The 25,535-nt window shown below is 31.8% G+C and overlaps 4 protein-coding genes and 1 long non-coding RNA gene across 7 annotated transcripts; 1 reads left to right on the plus strand and 4 right to left on the minus strand.

The window, feature by feature from the left end:
- Positions 1-5,497: 5,497 nt before the first annotated feature.
- On the minus strand, positions 5,498-7,983 carry LOC106759862 (katanin p60 ATPase-containing subunit A1). The gene is made up of 6 exons (XM_014643224.2): positions 7,334-7,983; positions 7,043-7,234; positions 6,620-6,864; positions 6,352-6,510; positions 6,165-6,252; positions 5,498-6,013 (listed from the first exon to the last, which is right to left on the minus strand). Exons 1-6 carry the CDS (start codon positions 7,913-7,915, stop codon positions 5,732-5,734), a joined length of 1,548 nt encoding a protein of 515 aa, XP_014498710.1. The 5' UTR covers positions 7,916-7,983; the 3' UTR covers positions 5,498-5,731.
- Positions 7,984-8,945: 962 nt separating this feature from the next.
- On the minus strand, positions 8,946-13,673 carry LOC106762883 (aromatic aminotransferase ISS1). Of its 3 annotated transcripts, none has more exons than XM_014646994.2 (10): positions 13,591-13,673; positions 13,042-13,164; positions 12,826-12,873; positions 11,996-12,124; positions 11,302-11,361; positions 10,726-10,882; positions 10,545-10,651; positions 10,280-10,338; positions 9,798-9,906; positions 8,946-9,629 (listed from the first exon to the last, which is right to left on the minus strand). In XM_014646994.2, the coding sequence occupies exons 1-10, from the start codon at positions 13,639-13,641 to the stop codon at positions 9,174-9,176; spliced, it is 1,299 nt and encodes a 432-aa protein (XP_014502480.1). In that variant the 5' UTR covers positions 13,642-13,673; the 3' UTR covers positions 8,946-9,173. The 3 variants fall into 3 exon arrangements, with proteins under 3 accessions (XP_014502480.1, XP_014502481.1, XP_022637129.1); XM_014646995.2 differs by lacking the exon at positions 13,591-13,673 and adding an exon at positions 13,319-13,543; XM_022781408.1 differs by lacking the exon at positions 13,591-13,673 and adding an exon at positions 13,319-13,543 and having other exon boundaries at positions 13,042-13,168.
- A 3,030-nt stretch (positions 13,674-16,703) lies between these two features.
- LOC106762683 (D-glycerate 3-kinase, chloroplastic) lies at positions 16,704-20,191 on the plus strand. Its single transcript, XM_014646714.2, has 12 exons — positions 16,704-17,061; positions 17,478-17,851; positions 18,147-18,226; positions 18,337-18,388; positions 18,489-18,530; positions 18,613-18,691; positions 18,769-18,800; positions 18,890-18,958; positions 19,264-19,338; positions 19,479-19,595; positions 19,683-19,733; positions 19,860-20,191. Exons 1-12 carry the CDS (start codon positions 16,860-16,862, stop codon positions 20,001-20,003), a joined length of 1,317 nt encoding a protein of 438 aa, XP_014502200.1. The 5' UTR covers positions 16,704-16,859; the 3' UTR covers positions 20,004-20,191.
- A 70-nt stretch (positions 20,192-20,261) lies between these two features.
- Positions 20,262-21,339, minus strand: LOC111241708. Its single transcript, XR_002668027.1, has 2 exons — positions 20,643-21,339; positions 20,262-20,553 (listed from the first exon to the last, which is right to left on the minus strand). It is a non-coding gene; the product is annotated as an uncharacterized LOC111241708 (long non-coding RNA).
- A 1,558-nt stretch (positions 21,340-22,897) lies between these two features.
- LOC106761359 (auxin-responsive protein IAA17) lies at positions 22,898-24,440 on the minus strand. The gene is made up of 5 exons (XM_014644907.2): positions 24,131-24,440; positions 23,704-23,885; positions 23,493-23,607; positions 23,317-23,378; positions 22,898-23,230 (listed from the first exon to the last, which is right to left on the minus strand). The coding sequence occupies exons 1-5, from the start codon at positions 24,289-24,291 to the stop codon at positions 23,193-23,195; spliced, it is 558 nt and encodes a 185-aa protein (XP_014500393.1). The 5' UTR covers positions 24,292-24,440; the 3' UTR covers positions 22,898-23,192.
- Positions 24,441-25,535: the final 1,095 nt, after the last annotated feature.

Consider the following 25,535-nt stretch of genomic DNA (forward strand, 5'->3'; position numbering starts at 1 on the left):
GATACCTTCATTAGAAAAAATTCTTTTGAAGTAATACTAAAAATAAATCCATAAAAATTTAACCCAAAGCGAAAAAATATCTTATCAGTACGTACGTAGATGAAACAATTATATGACATTAATTCTTACCTAAATTAATTTTGATATAACCAATCGAATGGAGTTTGGTTCCGTATGGTTACTTCTTTATTCTTGTTGTATGAAAGTTTTTTTTCTTTTGTTTTGTTTCTATCTTTTCCTTGTCTTTTTCCCATGAAAAGAAAAACTAGGAAATACCTAAGATCTAGGAACAAATAGGACACGTTATACAAGGAAATCAAACCCATGCTCCCTCATTTTAACGATCAGGAAAATTTCATGTATGAAATATTGTTTTCACATCGTATTAATTCTTTGCTTGGAAAATTGTACTGTATATTTAGTTTATAATTGAACCGTTCAATCCGTTAGAAACATTCAATGAATCAGGACAACCTTGATTTTAAACCAGAATTAAGATTTCTTATATTTATCTTAAAGACAAAACATGATTATTAAAGACAAAATATGATTATCATCAGTTGGTTGTAATTAAACCGATATTAACTCGAAACTTTTTCCAAAATCTATGAATATATATTTAAGGTTTTGAATCTTTCAATACGATCCAATTGATTGGGATCAAACAAATATAATCTCCTTTTGAATATAATCATCCAGTACGAGAAGTGGTTATATTTAATACATATTTATTATTAGATTATTAAATATTTGTTGACTTTGAAATCAAAATATCTTTTACAGATAACTTTCCAGAAGGACCCAACTGAATAAATGCAAGAAATTGACAAATGAAAATTGAAAGACGGTTAAAATTAATCAATATTGTTATTTTTTTCTACTTTCTTATAACTTCTCATAATTTGTAGAACCTTCATATATATCATATTTATTTTTAATAATTAAAAGAAATCTATTTCGGAATATCTTAATTATTGTAAACATTCCCATGTGTATTTAATTTCTACCTACGGATAAAAAAAACACATCTATTAGAAAAATTTCAGCTATACTATGTTTGATTATCGTGAATGGTGTGAAAAACTCTTTTCAGATCTTGCATGCAGTGCTTGTCCATATGAAGTCATGTTTGTGAAAATTTCTAAGGGCTATTTTTCAAAGAGTATAACCTAATAATACAGTGAAAAGTTGTTTTTTCTTTTAATTTCTCTTTATGCAATTAAATCCAAAAATTAAATTATAAATTTATATATATGGGGAGTCTTGCATTATAGATAAAATTAATTTACACTATATAAAAAAATATAAATTTTATCTTATAAATTATTTTTGTGAAATATAATACATCCCAAAACAAGTTAAACTGATTAAATAATGACTTGTTAAATTTGTTGGTCGAATTGAAAGGGACGAAGACTTGTATGGTAATATATGTTGACACATGTTATACTGTATATATAGTTTAATAGCAAAAACAAAACAGAAATCATGTTTACACACAAATTTTTTATATTTATCATACTATTCGTTTTTATTTTTTGTTTATTCTTTCTAAAAATATAAAAATTCATTTTTTTATTATATGTATTAAATAAATGTAAATGTGTATTAATTATTCTAGTATTATTTAGAACAAAAAGAAGGAATGAATACGAAAAAGTGTGGAGTACTAGGATGTTTATGTTTGGAGATATTCGGGTTTGTTTAGCTTTCTACTTGCAGGAAATGATTTTGATGAAGAAAGCAGCACCATAAAAGCAAGATTCTTTATGTTTCAACATAACTGGGTGGCATCTTCCTCATATGCATTGATCGTAAGCCTATGCACTATCTACAAAAGTATATGCTTATTAGGATTCATAAGCCTATGCTATCATGTTATGTTAAAAAAAAATAAAAAAAACACTATATCGTATAAAATATTTGTTTTTGTTTTTTTACTTAAATTTATCTTCAGAATATTAACCAAAAACTGATTAATCACGTGATGATTATGGTATAAGTGACTTTCTACTTCAATCTAGGTCAAACAATCTTTTCATTCATCTTGATAATGACAAATCCAATCGCAAATTGCTATTATTACTATGATCAAATTGTAAATTTACAATGATTAATATTATATTATTGATATTTTTTTCCAATAATTATTAAGAAAATTATATCAATAATTATTTAATTTATTTAAAAATGAAAATAAAGATGTGATAAGTGAAAAATAACAAGAAAGAAGGAAGAAAGTTTATATGCATGGATCCCCCACAGCTACTTAAAAAAAGAAGAATATATTGATAAAAACTAAATTAAAAGTATTCGAATTTAAAAATAATTAGAAAAATAATTATGATAGGAAGAAAAAGACATGAGATTAATGTGAAGCATTATGAGATTAATGTTGTTGTTCTTAAAAGGTACAAGAAAAGCGAATATCATAAATTAGTGTCGTGGCTAAACAGATCACGGCAGAGACAAAGGCATCTAACACATAGCATCAAGGTACACTAATGGAGAAGCAACTCTTACATAATTCTAGGCTTTTCGTTCTAATTTCTCACTCATTCATCACAACACAACACCAATGGTGGAGACAATACTCAGGATAATTATTGCACGTGTTTCCTTCAAACTGGACCCTCATATGCCTACTCATTACATCTGTTGCTTTTAAAATCAAACTTTAACAATTCACATACCTTAAATATGCTACTCTTTTCTTCTTCTTCACCATTATCATAAAAAATAACATGTGTTAACCAAATTAAATGAATGGTAATACTTATTAGTGTTGAAAATTTAAATATAAGTCTAAATTTCGCATTAAAAAGCAAAACATCATATTTGTACTGTAATGGAGCGAGGATGACATATATATGTGTGTTGCTTTTGTCTTGTTAAACGTTTGTTTCTCTTCTCGTTCTAGTAACTGATCGGTTTATGAGAGATGACCTGCAGAAGATATTTTGACACTTTTTTTCTAGAGGTCTAAAATAATTCAATTATGGAAAAAAGTGACTTTAGGTTGAAATTAAATCTCTATTTATAAAGTAATTTATAAGAATCTGATTAATTAATTTACTTCATTAATGTGAACTTTAACCACTCATCAGTATCCATTCACATTAATTACGCTTTAACTATGTTTAATTGTTATCAGATTGTTCAGTTATAAACTTTTTTGCTCACCTCAATCGTTCGGTTCATTCGACTCAGCCTACCATACCCGATCAGTCGATTATAGTAACACATTATATAAAGATAAAAATTATCGATTCATTAATCCATTGTTTTAAATTTTTTAATTGAAAGTAGTATCAATTCTTTATCGGATTAGGTTGAAAATTCAAATAGGAGTCTAAATCTCGCAATAAAAAAATGAAGCATTATATAAAAGTAAAAATTTATTAATCTATTAATTTATTTTAAGGTTTTGAATTAAAAGTTATGTCAATTCTTTATCTTATTGGATTTAAGTCATGTTTTGTCTCATTAATAAATTTCCTCCTTATAAACCTAACAAATAATTAAAATTTTGGATCGAGAACCTAACCATTACAGTGTATCCAATCTAAGTTTATCTTTAAAACAGGTAGTTTCAAATTTGAATTTGTATTGATTAATTATAATATTAATAACAAAAACGATTAAACTTTTTATAGTATAGGTTCTTAAAATTCAGATATGCATACACGTTCAATCAACTATACTGTAATGTTCAGTTTTAAGTTTCAACAACATAAAGCCACGTCCAATAATACTAGAAATTATTCTTTTAATTGAAAATAATATGTTAATTTTTAATTAAAAAATGGGGTTACATCAAACATTTGTATTGGTTCTGATATAAACTCCTCTTTCTTTTTTTTTTGCGTGATTTTACCTTTTTTTTTTAAGTCAAATGAATGATTTATTTTGTTCAAAAGTTAAATGAATGCAAAGTTTCCGGTCAAATGATTGATTCTGTTCAATTTTCAGATCAATGATTAGGCATTTCAGTTAAATTAAAGGTGAGTTTTCTTTTTTCTTTTTCTAAAAAGATTCCTTCACGTTTAGTTATTCTTTAAACTATTAGTATATTATTTTAATTATTTTGTTTGTAATTTAGATTATTTTTAAACTAAGTATTTGCAGGCCAAACTTTTGCTTTCGTATAAGTGGAGGCACTATTGTGCTATTTCTAAAGTCAGGATTACATTTATATAGCCAAAGTAGTCATTTCATTTTAATTTTTAAAAAGAATTAAAATATCTTTTGGAATAATTTTTTTAAAAGAAAATCGATCTATTTCGGTATTTCTATAAAAGAATTATATATTTCCATAATTTTGTAAAAAATTACCTAAGTTTGGTAGCTTTATGAGTAAGGGTTCCACTCACCTATAACATTATAGGTTGGTGATATTGCATTGCATTTATATATATATATATATATATATATATATATATATATATATATATATATATGGATGAGAAATCATAATAAGAAAAGGTGTAATGTAATGGTCCAAAATGTACTTGAAATGAAAATTGAAACATCAATGTTGGGCTTCGTGGGTTAGGCTTCTCTACTATTGTGTTTGTTTACCCCAAAACCGTGATATGTCAGTTTGGGAACAATACGTTTCTGCCATATTGAAGACTGAAGATAATTGTGATGCTTCTCACTCTACTCTCATGAAAAGTTAGATCAATTTTGACAAGAGATATAATTTCACTCACAACTCACTAATCAAATTTCAAGGACTTGACACTGTTGCACTTCTTCTGTCTGTCATTCTATCCTCACTAAAATCTATACACAAAAACCTTATTTATAATTTATTTGCCTCTCTTATAATATATAATATCTTTAGACATTTCTACAGATAGTTTTTTTTTTTTTTTTAACTATATACTACATAAACAATTTTTTAAATTATATATTACATATTTGGAAGGGTTGGAAAATATGTTAGTCCAACTCTCATATTAAGTAAAAATGAAAAAGTTTGATTTTATAAAGGTAATTGTATAGTATGTGAAAGAATTGAGTGATTGATCTTAAGCATGGGATAATGGTAAAAATGATTACATTAAGTCTAAGTCTAAGTATGATTCCTTACGGGTTAATCTGAGTGAAGTAAAGAAAAGACTTTGACATGTGTTTAGAGTTAGAAGAATGGATCAAGAAAAAAAGTTGACCTCGATCCCATAAACCGAAACAATGGTGTTAATCCTTTACTGTGGGTGAAACTTTGTTTTGTCAGTGTTATGTCTTTCCGATAAAAATGAGAAAATTGAATATTATATAAAAATAAAGACCCATCTTTAGTATCTTAAAATGATGTTAATTTCTTATGAAACTCATATTTTTTATGTTGTATCTTTTCGATAGTTCTTCCTAAAAATATTTGAGTAGTGTTAGAAGAGATTGTGAGAGTATCCTTGGCATATGAATTAGTGATTGTTGTTGGCAAAGGGTGTTTAGACAACGACCAACTGGTATGAATAATAGATATTACTTTGATGCTTGCAATTCTAATCTAGATCAATTTCAAGGATTGATTCTTGTGCTTTCAAGTATTTCATGTAAAAGTATATTTGTATATAGTACACAATGTTCTCAAAGTCGAACTTCTTTAGAGGCATATCAGAAAATGATAATTCATGGCACATTTTGTTGCACCCCTTAGAAACCTGAAAATCGAAATCATCCATCGAGAGAATGCAGGATTTGTAGTTAAAAAAGTATGTGTTTAGGCTGATCCAAATTCGGCAAACCACTTTTGATGGCGTTGAATGTCAGCCTGAGAAACACTTGGTTGAACTTTCTTCAAAGCTTCTGTAAAATCACACATTGCAACAGGGTCCTTGGAAATCTCATCCTTGGACATCTTCTTGATCTCATCACGTGTTTTTCCTGCTATCTTACGCCTCATACCATTCAGGGAAGCATCACGGCACACATTTGTCAAGTCATCTCCACTGTACCCTTCTGTCTTTTTGGCCACTTCATCTATGTTCACATCAGTAGCCACCTGCATTGTGCCACACAGCAACACTGCTTATTATCTTCTACTCACAACTAACAAATCCATCTATTCTCATTTCATTCCATAACTATAAGATAATAATATACATCACAGCATCAGAGTAATATCATATAATATAATATGCCTCCTAACTTGCCTCTATAGTCCTCAGATTGATACGGATCAGCTCTTTACGACTCTCCAAATTTGGAAGAGGAATGTATATACGCTTTTCCAACCTTCTCCTGATTTGCATTGGCATCAAAATAAAAACATGTATATATAGCCAATGATCATTTACAAATTATGGGGAAAGAAAAGGATAAAGTAAAGCAAACAGAAACCTCAGTGCCTCATCTATGTCCCATGGAAAGTTAGTGGCTGCCAAAACCATTACTATCTTACGGGTTCCATCTTCATTTTTGGAACTATTGTTTACACCATCAACCTGAACTAGAAGTTCAGACTTCACCCTTCTGGATGATTCATGCTCCCCAGAAGCCCTGATGAAAACAACTCAACTCAACTCAATCAAAGTTCAACCTTTTACTAAGGGTGAATCTGAAGCACAAATACATGGATCATGAAGAAGAAGATTGTTGAATTGCTTACCCCCTAGCATTGCATAGAGAATCAATTTCATCAATGAAAATGGTGCTGGGTGCATGTGCTCTTGCAAGATCAAACAAACACCGTACCATGCGCTCGCTCTCTCCACGCCATTTAGATGCCAAAGTAGCAGAAGAAACGTTAAAGAAAGTGGTACCACATTCAGTGGCAACTGCTTTAGCAAGAAGAGTTTTCCCAGTTCCTGGAGGCCCAAACATGAGAACTCCTTTCCAAGGTCTCCTTATTCCCTGCAACAACACAAAACAACGTTAAATTGAACACCTCTTCCTCTGCTTAGACCGACTAAAGAAACTCAAGCAGCATTTTTAATTTTGATAAATATAAAAGACTAAAATAAAAACAATTGATATATATATATATATACTCCTTTTCTATTTGTGTGTATAGAGAAAAAGGTAAACTAACCTGGAAATACTCGGGAATCCACAAGGGAAGTACAAGGGCTTCTTCTAGAAGGCTTTTTGCTTGAGTGAGGCCTGCAACATCGTCCCATCTCACACCAGGAGACCTTTCTAACACATCCCTTTCCAACATTTCCGCCAGCTCAGGATCAGGACCTTCATACTCATACTTTTTTGACTTCTTCCCATCTTCATTCTGCAATCCATCAACAAATCAATCAAATCTCATTTCATTTCATCTCCAATTTAATTAACTCCAAATTCTTCTTATTCACAACACCAACAACTTACTTACAACTGAACGTGAACCATCACCTGTCCTGCTACCCTTTCCAGAAGCACCGCCGCCGCCGTTCTTTCCATCCGTCGGTGGTCGGGGCCCAGAGCTAACCCTGCTGGGCTTTACGGCACCAGCAGCAGGCCTGGTAGAGCCTCGGCTCCAAGCTCCGTCCTTTCGAGCAGTGGGCATGGCGGGCCTTCTGGCATCTCGACTTGGCGGTCTCCAGACGTCGGGGTCATGTTCGTCGACGGTGGAAGCGCGAGGAGTGGTAGTGGGAATGGGATACTCATCCGACGGTGGAAAAACAAAGGAGGAGGAGGAATATGATCGTGATCGTGATCGTGATCGAGTTTCCTTAAACGCCCTTCTCTCGGCGTCTAGTTGTTTCACCACTTGGGTTTCATCGCACAGCGCTTTCTTCACGTTCATCCATTTCGCTCTCAGTAAAGGGTCGTCGACGGAGTTGACGTGGTCGCCGATTCGGGCAACGGCTCCGTCGAAGAAGATGATAGAGGTGTCGTAGAGTCCTTCCGCCGCGTATTCTCTCGCCAATTTAAGGTGCTCATGCATGCCACTCAACCAACTCCTCCCACTCATTTTTAATTTTTTTCTTTTTCATTTCACACCAACAATGATGTTTTCTTCTTCATTTCATCTGGGTTCGTTCTTTCATCGTGAGGTTAGCGTTACTCTGTGTCTGTGTGGGAAGGGTAGGGTAGGATCGGATTTGGAGTGGTTGGCGTTGGCTGCTGGTAACGGAATGGACCCACCACCACCCAACAAGCTTGGCATTTCCATCTAATTTTTGAACCACTATCACTATCACTATCACTGTCAATTCCAGCGCCGCCACCTTCCACCAACTCCTTTTCATTTTCTTTACTTTTAACTTAGTTAATCGATATTACCCGTTCATGTATGATCTGTTGCACCGAACCTTAGCTAAAAGTGAAAGTGAAAGGCTAGTTTTCACACCCAACAAATTGTGATGTTTGATATGGGATCAAATAATCAGTACTATATCTATCTGTTGTTACGCTTGATGCGAATATAATCTTGAGGTTGCTTGAAGTATGCACTGACACTTCCCAAACTGAAGCGACAACAACCAGCCAGTTCTAACAACCAATGACTAATGGTGCAAATTGTTTGTTGTGGCATTAAGTTAACGAATGAGGATGGCAAAATGAGGTATTTAGTCACGATAAAACAAGAGAGACAGAGGACAACGGAAGTGTTTCTACGGTCAAATTTTAATTACTGTTTGCTTCTACATCATGTGTCAGATCTAAAGAATAGTATAACTTAATATTACGATGAATGTGTTCATAAACTGGTTAGTATATATGTTAGAGCAACAAAAGATCGAGCCATTACAGACAGCACATTCAAGTGTAAATAGGTGACTGATAAAATGGAAGACAATTGAGGAGTTATAAGTTATAATTTCTAAGACCAGAAATCCACCACAACCATTCTGCTGTAAATATCTTATTTGTGAAGGATGGATGAAATAAATTTCCATAAAGCTTTAAAAAACAAGAAGGGTCCTTCTTGATTGTTGGGTCAGATTTAATGATAGTTAGATCAATCAGACAAGTTTCTATGAAAGAAGTGCATGCATGCATTTGAAGCCAATGTTTTGAAATATATCAAAATGAAAATAATTAAAACTTGCAATCCCACAACTTGACCGGGTAGAAAGTAAATCCTCCATTTATTCAAAATTCATCAGTTGCAAACTTGCTACATTGGCAAGTGAAATTTCTTTCTATTGATATCTACTGGTGTTTTTTCTTTTCCACTATGGAGGCTTGGTTTGCTTGGGAAGGGGATGTTCTATGATTAATCTCAGTTACTGACGCAGTCCATCTCTAACCAATTCTTCTAAGCCTTTCTTGAGTCTTTCTGCAGCAGCTCTGCAATCATTCTCTGTCAAGCCTCCAAATGAAATTCTAAGATTGCCAGGACAACCACATGCTTTTCCTGGGATTACTGCAACACCATGCTTGTTAGCGAGCCAGCGAACAACATCAAAATCATCGTAGGCATTTGCATGTGGGAGCTTCGCCCAGAGGTATATGGCACCCTCTCCTCCTTTAACAGAACCCTCTCCAAGGGGAGAGAGTGCTTCTAAAACAATTTCTCTGTTCTTGTCAAGACTTTTTACCCGGTCTACAACCCACTGAGGACCCAGTTCCAGTGAATACAGGGCAAGATACTGTGATAATATTGAAGCACAGATGGGAATGTTGTCTTGAACTTTGAGAAGTTGTTCAGCAAACTTTTCTACTTCAGAGGGGTACGCTATCTGCAATAATCAGCTATTAGGAAAGACTAGGCAGTGCTGATCTATTAACACTACTTTTATGAAGTTTGCAACTGAAAGTGTAACTACTAGGCAGCACAAAACAAAAATCGATGGGATACTACAACATAAAGTACTGATCAATACCAAAACTTCAAAAGGACTACTTACATATCCAACCCGCCATCCCATCATTCCATATGCTTTTGAGAATGAGAAAACATTAACGATATGATTTCCCTCAATACAAGAATGTTTCAGGCCATCGTACATAAAATACCTGCACGCAAAATTAATCTGTTTATATACTCTATGTTTGGATCATGAACTTGTAACTCACTAGATATGATTCAGAGAATTGTAGAATTGTCGTAGGTGGTCATAGTTAGAGAAGAAGACTGCAAGTAGGATCTCATAAGGATTTTGTACAAGAGAGGCTGACTACAATATAAGTGAAACAGATTAAAAAGTGATTTTAAATGGTAAATGACAGAAAAACTAGTAAAAAAAATTAGGAATTATCTTGATCACATGCTATAACCAACTAATTAAAAGGTTATCAGAACAACAAAAAGTTTTTGTTTTCTTTCTTTTCATAATTAAAGAAAATAATGTGATAAAGTCTACTAGCACAGCAAGTTTAAAAGGCTTACTCGTATGTATTATCAACAATAAGCCAAGAGCCAGCCTTCTTGCACAGATCTGAAATCCTCTGATCAAATAAGAGAAAATACTGACTCAGAAATTTTATAGTTTTTTTAAAAGAATAGCATCATGGTCAATCAACATATTCTTTGGGAATTCTGGTGATGTCAAATCAGCCATATTGGCAACACAAAAAGATTAAAAATGTAGCACATCTAAAATCATAGTAGCTGTTGATATATTCAGAAGAGAAGGTGGGGAGGACAGAAAAACCTTTAAAAGGGGCTCTGGAATGTAGGTTCCAGTTGGATTGCCAGGATTTACAACAGTTACAAGCTTTGGAACTGGTTTAGTTTCAGATAATATCTTTTCCAACCAATCTGAAAATCAAGACATTTCTCATAAATAGCCTTAAAAACAACATAGAAAGCAACAAGATCATGCAGCTTTTTACCTGCATCAGGATGAAGTGTGTCTGGGCTACCAGGACCAACTAGTATATTGGTAACACCAGTCATCTGGAAGGACATGTACGCATTGAAGTAGTATGGAGCAAACAGAACCACAGAGTCATCCGGATCACACAGAGTAAGAACTAGATTTACAAATGCCTGTATTTGTTGGAATAGAATGAGTTACCACAGACTTTTTAGATTGGCACTGTTGAAAGCTCAAACTCAAAGAGATTGAAGTAGCATAAAATTAACGGACAACAAGTCATAGAAGATATAAACTGTTATACTAATCCAGTCAACAGTTACTGTCTCCTCAATAACAAAAAACATGCTAGTCCTATCAGACACTTATCCTTTAAAATGCTTTTTGAGCTTCAAGAAGGAGAAGTAACAACACCATTATGGTTATAGATGAAATTTTGCATAAGGCTAAATTTAAATTGTTATAAAGAACTCAATGGAAGCTAGAATGCTAATGCTTCATCTTTTCAGAAACTGTTTGAGCTTTTCTAGGATATAACAAAATAATGAACATAAAACAAAATTTACAGGTCGAGTGTTATTGATAACCTCACCTGATTGGCCCCTGCTGTAACCATTACCGACGATTTGTGCAAATTATTTTCATCACGCAACTACATGAACGTGATAAAAGAGAATTAGTTAATTCATTGGTCACCGAGATCCAAATTTCATATAGCAAAATAATTTATCAGAGCAGTAAGATACAACTCGACTTGTAGTGAAAGCAATTAAGTTCCTATTTTATTTAGTTTTCTGTTTGCTTGTAAATAATCCTAGTGACTACAATTCCATTTCACGTTTTGAAATAACACTGGTGGGAGGAGGTTTTCACAGCAATTCCATTTTCTTTTTGAGATATTTTTTCTGTGTTGATACAGTTTTCAGGCAACCATAACATTTACACAATATAAAATTTCTCTTATCACAAATTGTCGTGCGGACAGTACAGTAATCTTTGATCTACATATAATCATTTTCAACTACAGGTAAAGGAAAACAGTGCATATTACTTAGTATAAATAATAAAGTTAAACATCCTTAAACAAAGCAAAATAGCTATCACAATCCATTGTGTAAAATGCTTCGGATTGTCCAATTCAACTGCTACAAATGACATTCTATGGGTTTCAACATGGATGCAAGCCTCGAGCTCTGATCAATTGAAGAACTTCAAACAAATAACTCGAGTTTCCAAATTCCCACTAGTAAAGAATACAGATTGCACGAAAAAATTATAAAATTTACCTTTTTAATCAAAGCTGCTCTGAGTTCAGGAATACCTTCATCATTACCATATCGACTGACTATAGGATCAGATACAAGTTCTTTCACCTTTTTCAAAGCTTGCTCGGGAGGTTGCCAATGAACCACTCCCTACAGTACATAATTTTAACAAAATCCATTACAAATTGCAGCTAAGGAGGAAACGACAATACATTAAAATCAAAAGAATTCTTTTGGTCACCAGTCAGAGCAATATAATTTAAAAGCTGATGGACAAACTTGAGTTGATTATTAAATGCGTTGAACCAAAATCAGATGCATAGTCAAAACCACATGGCCTCCACTTTAGCTCAGAATCCTATAAAAATAAGCTACATCCCATAAATCAGGCCCTAAATTCAACTTGAAATCCACCTTTGGATATTGAGATCATAATTCACATTCAAATAGAGCAGCAAAACCAAAACTAAAATTCTGTTCATCTCGTTTCCTGTTTCTACTAAAGAATGTTATGGCTCGGCCATTTTGTAGATCAAGAAGGAAGCAGATTTATAAAACAGTCTTCCCAAGCATTTTAAGGCCGTGCCCATAATCATCATTTACAGTTTACTAAAAGGAACAAACCCATCTAACGCGCACCAAAACAAGTCCCAATTCGTAAATAGTAGAAAATAAAATTGTTCTCACTTCTCAATCTTTCTCTAAATCACACCAAACTCCCAGGCAAGTTAAACTAATGTATAATCAAACATTGAAAACCCCCCATCCCCTTCTCCGAGTTCCTCGCAAAAATCACCAAGGGGTTAGACTAATTTCTATAAACAAGCATTAATGGGAGAGAAGAAAAAGACCTGGGCCAAAGACACAGCATTTTTAGATCCTCGGATCAGTTCCTGCATCTGCAAACATACAGACACCAACAACCTTGGTTAGCAAAAACATTTTATTCTCAAATCAAACCAAACCAAACATCATCACTCCAAAAGACAAACAAACACCCATTGGAAGGGATCAAATTCCAATGAAGAAAGAAATGACATGAGATTGAGTACTGAGTAATTTAGTACCTGAACCATAACGGGCATCTCAGTTTCCAAGGCCCTCCTTGAAAGCTTCAAGAGCGAACTCATCTCTCCCCAATTCTGTGATCTTGACTTCACCAGAAAAAAAAAAATAGCCTGCCCGTGAACCTACCTAACCAGAAGACACCAACTTTCAAACGTTAGTCTTATACCTTTCCGAATTATTAAACAAAAATACGTCATCATATAAATATAAATATATATAAAATATAATTAAAGAAAAAAAAAAGAAAACAGAAAGAAAGGGAACTTTTTGATTTACAGAAAAGAAAAACTAAGCTTGTCACTCTTGATGAAAAGGGAGACAAAGCATGAGGCTTTTTTTTAAGTATCTATCTAGTTCAGTTACTGTTTGGTGGTTTTCTTCGTTTGACTTTTGGGCTGTCAGAATGAATATATTTTGAGCAAAGGAGTGAGTCAGTTTCCACTACAATTTGCTACTGCTACAGCTGCTGGTATTGTAGGTCAAGGAAGATAGAATTGGATGCTGTTTATAGAATACAAAGAAAGAATGGAACAAAAAATTTCACCCACCCAAGTAATTATTCTCCTTTCCTCTGTGCAAAAAATTGTCTCTTTCATCATTTGGGTATTTTTCAAATGTATGTAAAATAGGTTTGGATGTTGCAGAATTATGAAAAAAATGATTTTTTTTATTCTTTTTTAACTTGCTCTGAATTGAAGTGTGAAACTGTTTAATGCAGGAAGGGACAGTAATTCCCAGAAATTGAGGGAAAGAGAGATAAGAGAAGAGTTTGTTTGTTTGTTTGCAGAAAGAAAAAAAAAAGAAGAAAAGAAAGACACGAATCTTAAGAAAAGAAAAACAATGTCAATTTGGATTGCGTGCTTTTTCCCACTGTCTGGGCCATGAAAGACACACACTGGTATTCTAAAACGACGACGTCTTTCTTAATTTTTTTTTAAATGGCTACTTTGTTCTCTTGAAATTTACTTAATGCATTCAAGAGTGATTCTTAAATTTTATAATTTTATGTAAAATTAGTCATTTAAAATATAATTTTATATTAAATTAATTCTCAATTTCGCTTTAATAGTAAAATTTTCTCACCAAACATAACTATAAAATATACTTTATATAAACATTTCAATATAAAATTTTTAACATATTTTATTAATCATGAAAGTATTTTAGAATATTTATATAACATTTAAGTATTTATGTTTATCTCTGGTAATAAACAAAACACTAATGAAACACTATTTTAAATCTGTCACTTCATTAATGTATTTAAATGTAAAGACTATTTTTATAAACAAAATAATTTCATACATTTATGGTCATTAAATATCAATTCATTAGTCTTGAGTCATTCATTAGCACAAAATAATTTACTAAGAAATTTAATGATGATATTCAGAACGTGTGTATGGAATAAATTTTGGTCTAATTGCTCTTTACTTAGATTTTAATTCATATGATTTAACTAGTTAATCAATTCATGGTATTTTTATAAATATTTTTTATAATTTAATATGCGAATTCAATAAATGGTTAATATATAATTGTGACATTACATTTGATACATGCATAACATTTAAATGATATATATTCATCACATTAATTATATATAATTACAATATTCAAACCACTCTTAAACATGTAACTACCAAGTTTCAATATTCAAACAACTCTGAAATCTAAGATTATTTCAAATAAATTAACATAGATAATTCTCTTCACCTGAAAAAAAAAATAATATTCAAAACAAAATCACTTATTTCAATTTAACTTTTGTTTTTGATTAAAAACAATATTAAATTTATCAATACATAAAGTTGTATCTTCAAATTAATAAAAAATTGAAGTAACAATATGATTAAAGTTAACCGTGTGTATAGTAATTGCTAATTTATTTGTCCTAAGGTACTAAAGTGTTTTTATAACTCTTATATCATTACTTTTAATCGATATATTTAATTATTTTAGTCTAAAATAATAAATTATAAATTTGGACTCTCATGCTAATACTGAAAATAGTCGTTTTTAAAATAATTCACTTAAAAAAAACGCTCATTTAAAATGCGGATAAGATTTTTTATTAAAATAAATAAAAAATTGTAAATTAAAATAAGAAAACTAAATATATAAAAAAAACACATATAAAAAGTTAAAATGTGTTTAATTTATTAAAAACTATCACATATTAAAAAATGCAATTAAACTATTACAAAATTAGAAAAATGTATTAAACAATTTTAATGTTTCATGGAAAATTGGCTTTAAAAAAAAGTTATATATGTAAAGAGGAAGAAGGGTAAATTTTTTAGTATAGAATTTATCGGTTGACATCTTCTAAGCAATCACATTCTCAATCTTTCTTCATTATGCATTTAAAATATAAAGATATATATATATATATATATATATATATATATATATATATATATATATATATATATATATATAAAACTAAAATTCACTATATGTGTAAATATTACAAAAATAATTTTGTAAATTATTTCGAAATTTTAAAGGTGATTCACCCAAATTTAAACGAAATACTACTTTCTTTTTATTTATTATTGATGGCATTTTAAAAACGGTTGAATATATATAAACTTGAAAAAATATTTCTTAAGAATGAATTAAACTTAAAATATATTTTTTAAATGAATATTTGCTAGTTAAAAAGACAGTGACTCGTGTTTAAGATAAATTTGTAAGATTTATAATAATGATCGATTCATAATTTGTTTAGATAACAAAGAATATAAACACATTAAAAAATATTTTTATATTTTTATTAAAAGTTGTCGATAACAAGAAATTAACATAAAATATTTACATATGTCTATATTAGATTTCATTAACTAATTTATGTTGATGTATTCAAATATATCTCGATTACATATTCAAATTAAGATTAAGTTACAAGTTTATTAAAATCTTATTTATAATGACTAAGATTAAGTTACAAATTTATTCAATCAACAGTCCATTAATTTTAATTAATTAAGAGTCTTAAAATTATTAATAAACCATGTTCTATTTTACATACAAGTTCCATAGATATTTAAGTTTAATTATATGTTAAAAAAACCTTTTTCAACACTTTAAAAATTACAAATTAAACAATAAATAATCAAATCACAACAAATATTAAGAATAAAATTCAAATAAAAAAAATTATATGTACTAAGATAAAAAAAAAAACCCATAAAATTTAATTTATTACATCTAATTTCACTAATTAGTTATTCAATGAAGAACTTAATATTTACGGTAATAAGGTTTAAACTGTTTAAACGATCCAGCGGTAGTTAGTTGGAAAGTAACATGTTAGAACTTAGTAGTTTCAGAAATTATTAATAATTAATTACCAAATATTTCATACATGAAATAAATACTTATAAATACTAATTACATGTATACTTAAAAGATTAAAAAAATCTGGTCTGATATTAATAGAATTATGGTAAAAATAACTTTTTAGTATAAATAGTATAGACTTCCACGCATTAGAGAAAATTCGAGTGAAAATTAAAGCACAAATACTTGAATAATTAAGTAAATAAGTATTACTTTAATTTAACTTAAATATTCAAAAGATATTGAAAAGGAAGCACTGTTGCATAAATGTATGAAAAGATATAAAAAAATATATATAGTTGAATTTAAAGAGAGATGATTTGCTCGTAAATCTGAATAGATAAAATTGCAGATTTTTTGTTCATAGAATTATTTTATGGTGCTCCTCTTCCAATCTGTAGGCCAAAGAGATGAAGATTACGTGGCGTCGGTGTTCTTAGTTGCAAAGTAGAGAGAGAAAGACACATCAAAAATGGCGACTCTGAATCTGTTCTCTCAGCCATGGCAACCCACAATTTCACCTTCTTTCTTCTGTTGTTCTAATTCAAACAACAACATTTCCTATGCTTATCAAAATCATAATATTATTTCAAACAATTCTAAATTTCATTTCTTTTCAAATTCTCGTCACTTCTCTGTTCTTTCTCAATTCTCCACTCACTCCTCAAAGTCAGGTACTTTTCTTCACTTTATAGAACTATCATAGCCCACTTGCTTTCTTCAGATACAAATTTTCAACCCAGTTAAACAAAATTTTATATTTGGATAAATTATATGAATGGGTGGTATCATGGTATCATGGTATCATACACCATACTATGTTTACTAAAGGGCATTGGAATTGAAAATTTTGGGACAAATCTTGAGCCTGATTAATTATTTATGCAATTCAAATTCGTCTCAGTTGATTGATTATTATTAGCTTCAACTAACTCAATAGTAAACTCTCATTTTTTTATCTTTTAATCAAAATAGGAGCATGGAAGTTAGGATAGCTGTATTTTCATCTTCAACAGTTGCATTACTGTTGGAAACTATCTGTGCCATATCATTTGAGTCTTTGATTTGCAACTGTAACATTTTGCTGCAGGCAGTGGAAGTTCATGGTTGCAAAACAGTTCCTTTGCTTCTGGCATTGAGTACAGGAAGCGTCCTTTATGTTCTGTATTTCCAACAAAACCTGCTCAAGTTTCCTCTGTGGAAGATCTCTTTCAGTTTATTTGCTCGGGACCTCTGCTTGACAAAATAGGCCTCACACAAGAGCAAGTGGCTGAGTCCATTGATAACTGGTTACTGTATGGCCGGTACCTATGCAGATTGTTTCAGCTTAATGAATTGTACCTTACAGAGCCTCAAAAGGCTAGGATTTATCACTACTACGTACCAGTCTTTCTCTGGTGTGAACAACAGATAGAGGAGCATCAGTCCAAATTCAAAGACGGAGAAGAAATTCCTCCTTTAGTGGTATGCTATAAACGTGGTTTCCTTCTGTCACTGTCTCTCATATTTTGTTTTCTATATGTATTGGTGTTATGCAGCTAGTTATGGAGGCTTATGGTTAAGTTTAATAATTTTTGGGATTATTTTTTGGCTTTAGTTTTTAGTTATGTGTCAGCTCTATAAATAGCAATAACCTCTTTGTAATTTTTAAGTTTGTTGTTATGAAGATTGCCCTTCTATTTCTTTTCCTTCCAAGATATTGCTTTTCTGCCTTAGTCATTCAATATAACAATAATTTTATTGATTCTGGTCTACACAGATTGGTTTCAGTGCTCCTCAAGGCTGTGGGAAGACAACCCTTGTCTTTGCTCTTGACTATCTTTTTGAAGTGATTGGCAGGTAGGCTCTGAACTTTGAAGCAACTGAGTTGTTGCATTTATCCTTTGTTCTGATTACTACAGGGAAAGAAGATTAATTAACACATTATAGATACATGCTACAATTTTCAGGAAGTCTGCCACAGTATCTATAGATGATTTTTATTTAACTGCTGAAGGTCAGGTATATAGAAGCTGTTTTTCTGTTTTCTTTTTCAGTTGTAAATTCCATTTTGTTCTTGTTCTTGTTCTTGTTGGACTGATAAATTGTGTTTGGACTGTAGACTAAACTAAGAGAAGCTAATCCAGGAAACGCACTTCTTGAGGTAATTATGAAAAGATAAGTAAAGTAGTGAACGATGAATTATTGAGAACTAAATTATTTTTGCTTGCTTGGTTTCCATCTAGTATCGCGGAAATGCAGGAAGCCATGATCTTGCTCTTTCTGTTGAAACTCTGACAGCTTTAACTAAACTGACAAGAGAAGGTGTTTCTTGGCACTCACTTCTGTTTTCTCTTTATATTGTATTTTTCGTGTAATATCTTTTAACTTGAAGTGTCCAGGTGTGAAAATCAAGCTACCAAGATATGATAAAGTAAGGGCGTAGCTTGCATATTCAGATTATATAAACATTTTTTTCAATTTGCAATCGGTAATGGTGAAGTGAATTTCCTGTTGATGCAGTCTGCATTCAGTGGCAGAGGTGACCGTGCTGATCCTTCAACATGGCCAGAAGTTGAAGGTCCCCTGAAGGTAAGAAAATATTCAATTGTAACTTAAACTGATTCTGACGGATCATTCTTTCTCGGTAAAACATGATCCAGCACAAGCAAAAGAGAAAAAAAAATGAAGTAGCTTGTTGAGTTTTTTACTGCCAAAATTTGCCCTTCTCTTCAATTAAAAAGAAATTTTCTTCAACATTAAGATTCTGTAGTTCTGAGGAAGATAATATAACATGATACTTGAAAATGTGGTACTATTTGTGCCATGTTCATCTCATGTCAGTATCCTTTCAAAAGTGTTGATCCTTATACGGTGAACACGGATGAATGTTCTAGGTTGTGTTGTTCGAAGGTTGGATGCTTGGTTTCAAGCCCCTTCCATTTGAAGCTGTAAAGGCTGTTGATCCCCAGGTTAGAATCAGTGAAGTTCCTTTTTTACATTTTTAAGATAATGAGCATGGAGTTTATGATACTGAATTACTGGTTATGCAAATGCTCTACCCTTTTCTTTTAATGGGAAGCATTGCTAATAAGTTGAGCTTATTTTTCAGTTAGAAACTGTAAATAAAAACCTTGAAGCTTACTATGATGCATGGGACAAATACATTAAGTCATGGATAGTCATCAAGATTAAGGACCCAAATTGTGTCTTCCAATGGCGTTTGCAGGTAGGTTGCTTTAACATTAAACAAATTACAAACTTTAAGATCAGAATCTGGATGTAGCATCCATGTATTGAGCTGTTTAATATGCAGGCTGAGATTGCCATGAGGGAGGCCGGCAACCCTGGAATGACAGATGAGGAGGTCTGTTGTTGCTAAATTTATTTATGTTTTTAAAGTATGATGGATGATATTTCTGTGTTAAATGATGATGCAACATCTATTTCCTAATCACTAAAGCTAGGAATTTTCATGTTATGTTCTCTGTAGGTGAGAGATTTTGTTTCACGCTATCTGCCAGCATACTATGCATACCTTCCTACACTTTACTCGGAGGGACCAAATGGATCAGATCCTCAACGTCTCCTAACCATTGAAATAGATGAAGGGAGAAACCCCATCCTCGCTTCCTAAAGTAACTATATGATAGAGCTCTGCTGGTTTTTCTATTCTTTGGGAATTTGTATGTCTATTCAGCATTAATTAGTTGCACCATTAGAGTATCTAAGTCAATGAATCTGCACTCTTTCCCTTGAAATGTATAGAGAATATTTGCAGTAATACACAACGGCTAATGCTTTCTGGTTGCTGTCATTTGATCAGATAGAGTTACAAACATTTTTATTTTTCAAGACTTGTTTGCTCAGAAAATCATGGTTGTGATCACACCAGTGACTTCAATAGTTTTACACTATGCGCTGCTGCAATTGATTTATGTAACAATCATTTTATTCTTGAAAGCGATATCATAAAAACAAAAAACAATTGAAGTGCACAATTATACAGAAGATCACTCCTTATTGGCTTCCAGAATCATCATTTCATACAACAAAGTAATGATGAAACATAAACTTGACAATCGTCTCTTGGAAATTAGACAATCTAGGGACAGCAACAGCAGGTGCGTTCTGAGCAGCACCTACAACTCTCATAACAGCAAAAGCAGCAACAGATTGTATACAAACTGGATCAGAGAATGAACTGATCAGGGTTAAAAAAAATGAGAGAATCGTGGAAGAATATAAGAGAATTGAAAACTAAAGAGGTACCCACAAAGCATAGAAGCTTTCCTTCTCCTCACGACCCGTCTGAGCGTGATCATAGTATATCTTCTGCTGTGCTGGTGCAGACTGCGTCATGTTTTTGGATTTGAGTTGAATTGAGTTGATGATGTTTCTTCCAACAGTGGTAGATCATATAGTTTATCTAAAGCTCAAGCACAAATAGTTGCTTGAACATGCTTATGGCCTCTATTCCCAGCCATCCAATACAAAAGCCTCTTCCTTTTCCTTTCTTTCCACTCATTTATTATGGTAGTTAGTAGAAAGGAATTGGTTGGCTTCACTGGCTGGAAAAGTGATGAAACCAACCCCAAAAAGGTGGGAAGATCACATTCCAACAAACACCAAAAATAACACTAATGAAATCTGAATCTAATCACGTAACGGATTAACATCACTTTCTATCTAAAATATTTCGACTAATGGATCTCCATCTCTATATAGTGTTTTATTTTCTTTTTCGTACTCAATACGACACTTGAACTCATAGTTAGATTATCAACGATAGTCATTAATTTAAGATACTTAAGAGCTTGCTTTGCTGAGAGTTACATACTAATCCCTCAAACTATCAAGATCTATACCAATTATGAAATGATTAATAGAGAAATATAATTATCACACAATTATATCATAATCACAGAGGTGGAAGCATACCTTATCCGTGCTCCAATTTATTGTCAACTCTCTTGCTGCTTCCCAACCAGTAACCACCCTTGAAACACATTCATTGCGCAAGTGCTCCAATTTATGGGAATTTCTTCCTGCACCTCCATAGGTTTCAACACACCTACATAAAACTGTGAAATGACCATTTGCCTTTATCTTCTTTTCTCCACCGACCCACTTCTCTCTCATCTTCTTACTTCACAGCACACCCGTCCTCCCCTTCTTCCTCCATTGATGCACTCCTCTCCCTCACTTTTCATCTTCTTTTTCTAATTAAAAATTCATTTTGGATTTCATAATCTATAACACAAATTTTATATAATTCAGAATGTATTTTTATTTTATATTTTGAAATGTGGAATCAGAAATACAAAATTCGTATTCCAAATTATGAATTTCAAAAGGGTCTCTACAATGTACATTCCAAAATTCCGAATGAAAAATCTAAAATAGAGGATAAAATTAAAATTTTCAATATGAGGTGAATGGTGGAATTATGGGAAGAATGAAGCCAATTTATCGCGTGTTGTTTTATCAATAAAAAATATCTGGCCCGCAAATTGGCTCATCCCACTTTGGGCTAATAAAATTTTGGGTTACATTAGGTGAAGCCATATAAGTTAGGATCTCGGCTGATTCTTCCTGCACCTCTAATTATTTTTTCTTGTACCTCTAAAATTTTTTAAAATTCTAAAATTATCCTTTATAAATAAAAAAATCCCATACTTCATTTTTGTGTTTTAATGGATTTCAAAATTTATTAAAAATATTTTTTTAACAGATTTTAAAATCTAAAATTTGACCGTTTTTGAAATCTACTATAGATAAAAAAAAATTTAACAAATTTAAAAAATCGTTGAAAGATTTCAACGAATTTCGAAAATAGTTAAAAAGATTTTTTCTTTAATAAATTTCAAAATTCACTAAAGAATTTTTCAAAAATTTTAATGGATTTTTAAATCTATTAAAAGATTCTTTTAATGAATTTTAAAATCTGTTAAAAAAAATCTTGCAATAAATAAATTTGTTAAAAAAATTGTTAACAAATTTTGAAATATATTGAAAAAGAAAACGTAATCTCTAATATTATTTTTAGTAATTGAAGGTAGATAATGAAATGTTTAGAGGTACATAAATAAGTCCGAATTTTTGTATCTTAACTTATCAACGCATGAATCAAATTTAAAGATACTTTCTTAAAATCTTTTCGTTAAGAGAAAAGATACTAGTCATTATTCTTTAACACATAATTTCCTGTTAATTTAAAAATTCTAAAATCATTTGGATTTAACTAATATTTGGAAACAAAAATAAAAAAAAAGTGCCATTGATATTTTTCATCAGTTAAACCTTTTATCTTAACTTGCTTATTAGAGATTTGCGTGTGTTCAAAACATCTTTCGAAAACAATTCTTCTGGCAAGTTTTTATCTTACATCTTAAGGTTTCGAAATAGAATCAAACATCTTATAAGGTTTAAATTGCAGGATATAATATACAAGAATATATAAACTTAAGAAGTTAAGTGCATTAAACTTGAGAAGTGAGTAGAAATTAATATAAAGTAAATTATGGAGTGCAATTAAATGATAATTGAATAATGGATCTAAACTGCAAAATCGGGATACATGATGAGTTAGCACAAAGCCAAAGGCATTACAATACATTACACAACCTTACTCTTATAACGATCCATGATCATAATCTTAATTACATGCCAACCTCCCTTATTTATTTTCTCACTGGTTCTAGCTTTTTTAAACTAAGAGGTGCTAATTGAAGGAGACATTTACAAAATACAAAAGCACCATGGATACATATTTCATCATACTTTATAAGTGCTTATCATTATTATTAAACTAATATATATTCTTCTAGGTGGAACCCGAACATTTTGAACTAGATCTCGGACCTGCACCATTATTATAAGTATATCAGAAAACCAGAATCATCGTATGCTTTTACTGCACAATAGATATATTATAGAAAACCACGAACCTAGGCCAATAGCCTCTGAGCTTATCATAAGCCTTATCCTCTTGCATGATTCAACAAACATCCTACAAAAACAACCAGAAACCATCCTTAATTTGAGAAAATGAAACATACATGTACATGCATATATATGTATAGTGGTGAATACTAAAATGAAGGTTTGAAAGAGTATAACATACTTCCATGGTACATCCCCGACCAACATCCAATCACCATCTTTGTCCTCGTAGGTGGGCATGTATTCAATCCCATTTCCAGACTCCATCAGTTTCCTCTCATTCATCAAATGATTGCCTGCAACAATGGTTGGCCACAAAAAGACCTAATTACCCTCAACCTAATTTAAACAAATAAAACCATGTATACCAACTTATGCAGATTAATACGTACGAATGTCTAAGCCACAAAACATGCTCTCTAATTCTGTCATCAAATGTTCGTAACTGTCGTACAATTCAAGATCCACTTTTCTTAGATAAGGAGCTCCGTCCACAGCCACCTTCACGAACTTGCAACTCTTCATAGCATTCTTCCTGCTTGCCCTCACCGGCGGCCACCCCACCACTTGTTCCCTGCAACCACCCACCAAAACCCACAATTCATCTCTACTTCTTTCTTCACACACAAAGATTCTTCCATTCAGTCACAAAAATAGTTTTCGTTACTAATTCTAGAGCCACAGAAAAACCAGTGACGAATGAATTCTTTGGTTACGAAGTTCATGTTTTTTATTCTTACAGTGGTTTTTAAGATAAAGGGAACCAAAAAAAAAAAAGAATTTTATACTATATATGGCAAGTCCAAGCTTGGTTCTTACTTGGGTGTTGGGAGTTTTGATTTATTTAGCGAAGTTGCAAGATGAAGATCAACGGTGTCGGAGAAGGAACGTTTGGTACCGGGAAGTCCCAGCGTGAGCTCCGTCTCCTTCAAGTTACAATCAACGGCGTCAGATTCCGACGAGTGTGATTGTGACCACATTGCGCGACGCAATTTCAACGTTCAAACTCGGGTTCCTTAGTCCTGAGCGGCTTTTCCGGTTTTCCCTGTTCGCTGCTACGACCAACTCTTTCGTTTTGTCTCAATGATTTGGAAGAGAGAGACCAAAGTGTTTGATATTTGAGACTTTGTTAGGCCTAGTTGTTGTTTCCTCGGCAACGTGTGCGACCTTATATTATGGAGCGAGGTTGTTGGACCATCCAAACGACGACACGTGTTTCTGAAACAGCGGCTTTGATTGTTCCACGTATCAATGCGAGAGTGTATGAGGAAAGGAAAGCGTGTGATTCTGATTTGATGTTCAATTTCTTTCATTCTGCCACGTCATCAGAATTAACAGCATCGTCGTACGTAATTAATGACGTAAAATATGGAACACATAATTATGAAGGAAAATAAAATAAGGTGGAAACAGGTGGGCCCGCATGTTTGAGTTTTAGAAGAAACGGTCAACTCTAAGCGAAGTCCATGTGCACGTAAACAAGTCGTAGTTTAAGGTTGGTGACCCCACCAAAGCACGTGACATTGTTTCTTTGTCGGTTCTCCCAACCACTCCCATTCCCTCCCTCTTAATAACCCTTTTTACTAGGTTTAACATTCATATTAGAAAAGGAAATTTTAATTTTATTCCTTTTTCTATTAAAACTAATTTTAATACCAATATTTATATTTTAATTAAACCTTAACACGTGTGATTCTCCTTCTAATCTTTGGTTTCAATTAATCTGGTTCAGCTATCCTAATTTTACTTTATATGATTAAACACCATTAGAACCAAATCTAATCTAAACAACATATTTATAGACACATAAGCACTTCTGGTTAAACATCATGGGACCATAAGCTATTCATAAACAGGTAATATATTTATTTATGTGTGGATAAACATGACCGAGATAAAATAAAAATAAAAATAAATCAACAAGACGAGTAGGAATTGTAATTAAACACTGTTATGGAGATTATAGATAGAAGGAAAAAAAAATAGAATTTATACTTTTTGTTAAACTTGATTTTAATCTTTGTATTTTAAATTAATAAATTAGTTCTTTAAATTTTGAAAATATATTATAGTAGTTATTTTTTATACTTTTGAATTGGACATATTTACTCATAAAGTTAAGAAAATGACTAAATTTATATATTTCCAAAATTTGAGTATTAATTCTTCAATTTAAAAATACTAAAACTAAAACGAAGTTTGATTAAGAAATACAAGGATACAT

Source organism: Vigna radiata, chromosome 5, assembly GCF_000741045.1.
Source record: "Vigna radiata var. radiata cultivar VC1973A chromosome 5, Vradiata_ver6, whole genome shotgun sequence".
Classification (NCBI taxonomy): domain Eukaryota; kingdom Viridiplantae; phylum Streptophyta; class Magnoliopsida; order Fabales; family Fabaceae; genus Vigna; species Vigna radiata.